Source organism: Rhagoletis pomonella, unplaced genomic scaffold, assembly GCF_013731165.1.
Source record: "Rhagoletis pomonella isolate Grant_MI unplaced genomic scaffold, Rhpom_1.0 Rhpom_scaffold_00010, whole genome shotgun sequence".
Lineage (NCBI taxonomy): Eukaryota > Metazoa > Arthropoda > Insecta > Diptera > Tephritidae > Rhagoletis > Rhagoletis pomonella.
The window spans coordinates 36,720,575-36,730,082 of NW_023458564.1; the positions used below are offsets into that span (position 1 = coordinate 36,720,575).

Consider the following 9,508-nt stretch of genomic DNA (forward strand, 5'->3'; position numbering starts at 1 on the left):
GAATAAAATTTTGCACTGCTTATTTTTAGACCAAAAGACATCTTTTTCCGCCCGGCAAACCAAATTTTAATTTTAACGAACGGTCTAATGTACATATATTCCGTCGGAGCCAATAGCTATGTAGGTTTTTGTCTTCCCAAGGGCCACCTTAACTTCGACGCTGGTGAAAACGAGAGGCGCATTGGGTTTTGTCAGTTTGTGCAGCCTTGTGGTCACTCGACGCTTCGCTCTGTCCACCGAAGAATGCAATGTACACTGTCTACAAAAATACCCCATGCATGGCTTCGGGATCGACGTGTTGTGATCGCTGAATAAACTTTCCACTGTCATCGCGCTTCGCAGGTGGAACAGCGATCTTACGGTCGACCATAGCTTACTCTCACCAAAGGCGAAGTTGCAAGTCTTCCGGTAGAGCTGGGATACTATTACTATATTACTATCGATAGTAATTTATAAATTTTATAAATTTATTATTTAATTTTCAAGCAATTCAGCATTTCAAGTCAATACCTCTCACGACGATAGTACTATCGATACTATCGATGTTTTCAACTATCGTTTCGAAAACTTTCGAGTGGCGGTAGTATCGATAGTATCCCAGCTCTATCTTCCGGCGTTCGTCCCACTTCTTCCGCTTATGCTGGCTTGGAAGTTAACGAATCTCCAAATCTAGGTCTCTGATACGGGGATCACCGGGACCGCCCTGGCGAACGTGGCGACGCTCGTTCGATAGTACAGCCACTTAAACTGGCTAATTGGGGTGGATTTCCGCTAAATATCCAGCAGGGATAAAGCGCTCTCGCTGCTCGACGGGAGAGCAGCGATGGTGCTCTCAGCAACTTCTGCGAAGCCGTTCCCTTCAGATTTGTTAAAGTTGATGCTTCGATGAGACGGTACTGCATAGTGTGATGAGTGATGAACGCTAAGCCACCTCGCGATCGCAACGGTGCACATTGCTCATCATGGTTGTGTTACGATAAAATCTAGACTGACATGCGGCGCAGACGGTGTGAGGAGTCAAGAGCTGCTTGCTAGTCGTCACATGGGTGTTGGAGCGGGATGAAATTTGGTGAGTGGGAGTTATGTTGTTCAGGTGAGCTCTGTGGAACAGCGCAGTGGCGTGTTTGGCCAATCTAGTCGGGCAAAATTCATTGGCGGTCTTCATCCAAAGTGATAAAGGGATAAATTGCATAAATTTATCAGTTTATCCGCATTCTTTCATGAACGCACCTCGGTAAATAATTACATAAAACTGTTTATTATTTAATTTATATGGCTAGTTAGGTTTCATTCTTACCTCGTAAATTGGCCGTCTGTTGTGGTTGCAGCTTTTCGACGTTAAGCTTTCCTTGCATTGTTGAGCATCTTGGCTACAACAAGATAGTGGTCCGAGTCGATGTTTGGCCCTCGGAGTGTACGTACGTCTAAAAGCGGGAAGCATGCATTCCGTCTATCACAACGTGGTTGATTTGGTTTCTCGTTTTTTCGATCTGGGGACAGCCATGTAGCTTGTTGGATGTTCTTATGCTGGAACCTAGTACTACATATTACCATGTTCCGGGTCCCGGCGCTCTAAGCGCTCATAGAAGAGATCCTTGGACGCCTCGTCCTTATCTTCCGTCAGGGCATGGGCGCAGATGAGCGAGATGTTGAATAATCTCGCTTTGATGCGGATTGTGGCTAGACGCTCGTCCACCGGGGTGAACGCCAGTACTCGGCGACGGAGTCTCTCTCCTACCACGAATCCAACACCGAATTCGCGCTCCTTTACGTGGCAACTGTAATACACGTCGCAAGGCCTCAGGCTTACTTTTCCTTGCCCCGTCCATCGCATTTCTTGAATGGCGGTTATGTCAGCCTTTGTCTTCCCGAGGACATCAACCAGCCGGGCAGAGGCACCTTCCCCATTAAGAGTCCGGATATTGCAGGTGCATACCCTTAAATCATAGTCCTTTATACGTTTTCCGTGGTCGTCATCAAAAAAAGGGGGTCTCATCCGAGGATGTTTGTTCTTTTTCATTGGGCGGGGACCCAAACCCAGCGCACGTGAAGTTTTACGCCTTCTCACTTTAGCTCGCTCCCAAACGGGTGTTTGGTTGCTACCCAGAGGATACGTGGATATAAATATCCGGACGTTTTGAGCTGCGATTTGAACCGTACGCACAAGAATTGCTTCTGGCCACTCCCAGGTGAATGGCAGTCAAAAGTTTTCCACTTCTGCGCACGGAACCATTCTCCCATAATGTCAGGTCATGTCCCGATTATTATATCGACAATATCGATAACTGTATCGATAAATATACCGATAAATGTTTCGATAACAAGATCGATTATTATATCGATAGCAATATCGATAAATATATTGGTTTCGATATCAATAACAGTATTCGTAAATATGTTGATAAATATATCAATAACAATATCGATAAATATTTTAATAAATTTATCAATAACAAAATCGATTAATATAACGAAAAATATATAGAAAACAATATCGATAACAACATTGATAAATAAAACGAAAATTCCGAAATAGAGTCGCGGCAATCTCGAAATAGTCCGGGGATTCCCGAAATAGTCTTGGACATCCTGATTTAATCCCGAGAATCCCGAAACAGTCTTGAAAATCCTGTTTTAGTCCCGAGAATCCCGAAAATCTCTAAAATCCCAAAATAGTTCCCAAATGGAGTCTGTGTCAATCTATGTACATGCATACACATTATCTTTTAACCTTTATGTTTATTATTTTCTTCATCTATGTACATATTCCCCTTCACCTTTGCCCTTTTATACATAAGTAAAGTGTTTAAATTTACCTTGAACTTCGTTTTTGCATCCTTACGCCTCCTTGGTTTTGTTTTTATTTTTACCTTTAACTTTATCCTTTTCTTCATATATGTACGTACTCACCCTTATTTCTTTTAATTTTGTATTGGTCTTAATCTAAATTTAATTCATAAACCGCTTATTACCAAGTTTTTGTTTAATTAGTTAATACCATGTGCATCTCTTTAAGGACTTCTTTCCGGTCCAACTTATTTAGTTCCAACCATTTCCGTGTGCGTAATTTTCGTTGAATTTGCCAATTGCCAACCAACCGCCGCTAAAGAAGTTTCACTTAAATGACAGATCTTTTGTAATTTTTTTTCCATACGTACATATCGATGGCTGAGTGGAAGATCGACCTATCTCGGCAGCCAGTTCGAAAATACCCTATCTCAGAAAATTTTTGAACAACGCTCTATCTCAGAAAACTTTTCAAGAACGCCTGCCGATTCAAAATCTCCCTATCTCAGCTTATTTTCAATGTATTTTCGTTCGAGATAGGGCGTTTTTGAACCGAGTTCTGAAATAGGGCGTTATTCAACCAAATTCTGAGATAGGGTTTTTTTCAATAAAATTCTGAAATAAGGCGTTTTTCAATCAAATTCTGAAGTAGGGCGTTCGTGAAAAGTTTTCAGAGAAAGGGCGTTTTTGAACTGGCTGCCGAGATAGGTCGATCTTCCACTCAGCCATCGATATGTATTAAAGCCTGTTCTATTCCAAAACAATCAAGCTACTAACGATGAAATTCAATGGATAAATAAACAAGTTTTGAATGGTCAAATGAAAATGTGCAATATGTTTTTCGTATGGAATAGGAGCAGCAAATAAAATTACTCATACGCCACATCGTACATGGCCGACTCGTACATGCTCGTACAATTAAACAAAAGGAGATAGAACCGTCCACTTAGGCTTAAACTTGGTACAACTTTTTTTTCAATAGCACAATTTTCCAGTATTTTTTATTGTTCAATAAATGACTATAAGTGGCCACAAGGTCAAGGTGCAGGTATTTTCAGAGATAGTAATGGAGAGTTCTAGGTTTAATTTAAGCCTAAGTTGTAGGTCATATCACCTTTTGCTTCTTTATTGCAAAATACGTCATTTTTTACACTTTGACCTCATTTTTTCTCAAAATCTGGAGCTAATGGAAACTTTATACATACTTACGGATTCCTAATCGGTACAAAAAATTTATCAGAAACAGCTTTAAAATTTACCGTACCAAAATCAGTGTTGCCCTGTGTAATCAAAGGGATTTTATAGACACTTCAAACTTGTTCTTCATTATACTAATGGGCTACAAATTCGCATACCAAACGTTTTTCTAGAAATTCTAATTAAAAAGTTTGCCATTTTGATGGACCTGTTGAATTTTGCTAATTTTTGCAAAAAGTTTTAAATCTACATTTATACCATTTTTTAGGTTAACGAAAAAATTGTCTAATGAAAAACATTAGGGCAGTTCAGGATGTTGTGGAAATGGTCTTGGATTTTCAGTTGGAATTACATTTGCAAATTCTTGCTTGCTGCCATGGCTACCGTGTCCATTTTGTTGTTGTGAATTTACAAATGCAACGAATATGTAAATCAAAGAGCATATGCACAAGATCCTGAACAGCCCTACTGTGTTTATTGTAAAAAGATCACTGTCCAATTTGGAGTGTGACGCACTGTAGTCAGTGTTGCCAGAACTTTTTGGACGAACCGGCTAAATTGGCAAATAAAACCGGCTAAAAACGGCTAAAATGTTTAAACTAAATTTCACATGTTTTATTTAAATAAATCACGAGTAAAAAGACTATTTCTTGGAGAGGAGTTACAAATTCGAGTCGGAAAAAATTTTGCCAGCAAGAATTTGCAATTAGGAAAAACATTTGATTGTGGTACATGGTTGGATTTTTTGTCGACGATAATTTGAATAAACAAGTTCGTGAAATTTAAAACTGGAGCGATTTTAAAATGAAAAATGTAAGTTAATACTTGTTTACTTAATTAATTTAGATAATTCCAATGATTTGAAAGGTACTCGGCAAAAAAACTGTATTCTTAATCGGAATGCAATCTCAACCTGAGTCGATATAGTAAACCCGACAAAGAAATTGAATCGTATGTTGAAGAAAGTCGGACTGACAAGATATATACACGTAGATCCTGTTTTTTGTCCCTCTGAAAGAATTTTAAAAATTCTATACAAACTTCTTTTGTTTGAAATGCAACCGTGGACACTAGCTGGCAGAAAAGCTTGCAAATTTGCGTTCGTACAGAAAATTGCAAGTTTCTCTACATGAGAGAGAATTTGGGAGCAGTTTTTCTTACTTTCTGATATTTTGAGTGATAATTCTCGCTGGATTTTCGACGAACAAACCTATTGTCTTCCCTACAAGGCCTTTTCAGACTGACCGATTCTCAATACACTCAAATAGAAACCAAAACACATAAAAAACGCTGTAAAAATGTCCCTTCAATTTTAAGGCAGTAAAACAACGACCTTAAGTTAACATCAACAGAGGCCATATGTTGACAAGGGATGCAAAATCACAGTTACACAAAAGAACTGGTCAGATTTTTCAGAAATCCCTTCAATTCTGATGTAAAATATGATGCCAAAAGACTGCAGATCTCCCATTTAGGTGACCGGTCATATGACCGGCAGATGTCTCGTAGGATTCCCAGAGAGTTTTGCTTTACATAGAAATTTGTGCTCTTTTATTTTCATTTTGACTCACTTCAGTGTTGGTTCCTTTAGTTCAAGTTGGCATTCGGTTTTTGGAATTTAAATAAGTTCTCAGCAAAAAAGTTTGTTTAAAAAAATACATATGTGTACATAGTGCTTGAAAATATCAACTTTTCCCTTACCTTAAAACTTTGGGAGTGGGCAAAAATGATGTTTTGTAATTTAGGCAGAATTGAATATGCGCTATCTGGGAAGACAATATCTACATGTAATATTTATTCTGTTTGTTGGCACTATATCCAAGCACAAACGCATCTTAAGTGTCTTAACAGTGAAACAATTTCTTATTTTCTAAGTTTGCGAATAAAACTTCACACTTAAAATTAATACATTTATAACAAACATTTTATGAAGAAAATCCCTTATTCGTTTAAAATAAAAATAAGCGAAATCGGCCCAATTTCATACATCCCTGCCTGATATGAAAATTTTCTCCACGATATGGCTAGTAGCCCTTTCTAACAGATTTTGGGTCGCTTAGTCAAAAATGGAAACATACATATTTGAAATTTAAGAAAACAAGGCAAATAGCCAAATCGGCTAAAAACGGCTAATTTTTTTCTGCAAAGCGGCTAACAAATCGGCTTCCGGCTAAATCGAAATTTCTCCGGCTGTTTGCTATCGCAACCGGCTAAATCTAGCCGGAAAACGGCTAAAATGGCAACACTGACTGTAGTTGGTATACAAAAAAAACATGAAAAAGTGGAAAAAGGAACAACAGTTTCTAAGGCGAACTTAGGGCAGTGGGTAGACCACTGGCTTTGTAAGCTGGAGTCGCTGGTTCGAATCCCATCTAACTCGATGAAGAAGCCTGATGAGATGTGGTGATCTCCGAAAAAGCAGATATAATTCCTACCATTCATAAACTATTGTTGTTTTTCCACTATAATTTTCCACAAAAAACGGCCTCAAGCTCAATAAAAATTGTTCAACAAAAAACAAACAAAAACATATAGAAAGGGATCTTAATTCACAAAGACCCCAACCAACATTTTTTTCGAAATTGCGTATTCCACAGATTTTGGTAGGATATATTAAAATACACCTGCAACAAAAATTTTAAAGTGTTATTACCAAAAACAACGGAGTTATATGCCACTTTAAAAAAGCCCTACCTGTTTTTGATATTCTTTTTTATAACGTTTTTTGTTCTGTAAAATTTAAATTTGTTGCTTCGGGCCTTTGTGAATTGTGAATTAAAGTAACGATATGCCACTTTTGGGATGTTTATTAGACTGCTAGACTGAACATATTCTCCTTATCGAGCTTAATATTTGTATGATGATTTCTCCAAAAACGTGAATTTTGTATTAACTCACTATATTATGAAACGCGCGATATGGTTGAAAAGAAAACAAAAAAATCAAGTAATAAAAACTAAGAAAAAGCACCAAAGGATGTTCTGAAAGTGATAAGTTTTCGGATCAATGCTGTTAGCAGAGTTGGGGTAGTGCACTAAATTTTCAGTTTACATTAGTAGCTAGTGATAGTGCAAACTTTTTCACTACTAATTTTGCTGTTTAGTGGTGAATTGCAATATATCAGCCTCACTATACAATAGTGATAGTTAAATAAAAATAATTTTCACCAAAATTAACAATCGAATAGTGAAAAAAAAAAAATTCGGCTTACTGAATTATTTTTTTCTTCACTAAAATGGATATCGAAGGCTTATATTCAATACCCTCTATCTGCACTTTTCACAAAAGTGAGATTCTGATATAAAAACCCACCTAGGACTTCACTGTCATCGGTGATATTAATGCTTACCTTGTATAACGCTTGATAGAAGAATTTACTATTAAATTGCAAAGTCGCAATTACCATCAGTGATGACAGGTAGGTCCCAGATGGGTTCTAACACCACAAAGTAGTTTTTGTGGAAATTGCAGATAAGCCCTCGATATGTAGTTAAAAAAATTCAACCCTAATGTTTATGGAACTTTTCATTAAATTGAAAGACGGAGATAACAGTTTATAGCATAGTTTTATTTTTTGCTAAAACATTTACATGCTTTGCGTTACCAATAAACCTTTCAAATATCAGCCAAGTTTGATAATAATGACTCAACTTCAGGCCCGCCTGGGGCCAATTTCATAAACCGGCAGTGATAATTTTGTAACGACAGGCATTTTCCATGTTGTCAGTGACAATTCGACAGTTTGGTGGGTGTTTTGTTTCATAAAAACAATTGAAAAAGTGACAAATTGTCATTGTCGGGGTTTAAAATTTTCGTTGACAAAATTGTCGCCAGTCATGAAATTTATATGTAAATTATATGTAATAATTTCATTTGCATTAATTTAGTTTTAAGAAATATTCAAATTATTGAAAAGTAATGAAATGCGCGCAATTACCATATAAATAAATTTACAAATCTCCCCTATGAAAGCTTTCCGACGGAGCTATTTGGTTTTCTCGCCATTGGCGCAACAATTTTGTCAGAGTGACAATTGTCAGCACCATCGTACATTAGTAAAGTAACTCTTCTTCTTACTTAGTGTATTGGTGTTTTTGGTTCAGTGTGTTAGTGTATTTTGAATAAATTGTTATGAAACTGTACGACGATTATAACTGTCGTTTTCTAAAAATTTTCAGTTGCCTTCAAACGTATATGAAACAGGGAAAAATTCAGCGACAATTGTGGCAGTGACATTTTATAGAAAAATCGAAAATTGTCGCACCTGTCACTTTTATGAAATAGGCCCCTGGTGAGATTTTATCAAACCTTGTAGGTATTGTTAATAACGATCCCGCCAAGAAAAGGATTATTCAGGTCAGTCAAGTCAATCTCAAGTGAAGATGTTACATTTGCACATACATACATGCGGTATATGCAGCTTGAAACATTTTATTAGCATTAATTTTTGAAAGTTAAGTGAAAATATTTTTATTTGCAGCTCTTACATATATGTAAGCTGTACTGACTGTTTCAATATTGGTATATTTGAGTTTAGTGCGAGTTTATTCACCACCACTAAATTTAGTTATAGAGAAACAAAATAGCACTATCACTAAGGCTTTTAGTGGTAGTACAGAAATTTGCCACTATCACTAAGCTGGTGATAAATATAATTTCTTCCAATATATTTACTGCTGGTGAAATCAGGGTACGAAAATAAACTATATTGTACGTTACTATTTCGTTTCGTTTAGTACTTCAACAGTTCGGTACAATACGAAAACAAAACGGCTGAGTTCACTTTGGCGATAGTACACTACAGTAGTTTAGTAGTTACAGACGAAACAACAAACGAAATGAATCGTGCAGAGAAAAATATATATATGTATGTACACATATCCAATAACTAAACACAAAACAAATAGCTGCAATGAATAAAAAAATAAAAATGTTTTTTAATTGAATTGGATATGAAAATTTACAGAAAAAAATATTTTTCACGTAATTGAAACATTTGTGATATCACCCTATGGCACAATTGTCACAAACGAAAAGCAAACGTTTCTAGTTGGGGAAAATGACAGTGAATCTTACAAATTGTTTCTGACTCTGTACAAAACTGTACAAAACCACAAATGATATGATGATCGATGAGCAAATGGGAATTGTTTCGTACAGTTTATTTTCGTACTCTGGGTGAAATGCCTAGTGCACTACCCCCAACTTTCGCTGTTAGAAACAAAAATATTTGTAAATACATATACTATATGTATAAAGTATTTTAAAGGAACCAGTTCTTGTTTTATAATGGCTACACAAATCTGTATTAAAATAATCGACGCAACTGCCCTGGCTTGACATCATTTATATCAAGCATAAGAGTGGAAATTTTCGAATAATCTCCTGCTCCTGGTTTTTAGGGAAATTTTTCCCTGAGATTTAGAATTGCAGAATGTTTGCTCTAGAAAAGTAAAATCTGCTAGAAGCTAAAAGGGGTATTTCGAATCGGGCTGATATTAAAAATTTAAACTGCTTAAGAAAG

At 36.6% G+C, this 9,508-nt stretch overlaps 1 protein-coding gene across 1 annotated transcript in view; it reads right to left on the reverse strand.

The window, feature by feature from the left end:
- Positions 1–9,171: 9,171 nt before the first annotated feature.
- Positions 9,172–9,508, reverse strand: part of LOC118746370 (UDP-glucuronic acid decarboxylase 1) — an 8,072-nt gene continuing 7,735 nt past the window's right edge. The window contains exon 6 of the mRNA XM_036480225.1: positions 9,172–9,195. Within this exon, the coding sequence (XP_036336118.1) occupies positions 9,172–9,195 (24 nt within the window). The remainder of the gene's footprint in view (positions 9,196–9,508) is intronic.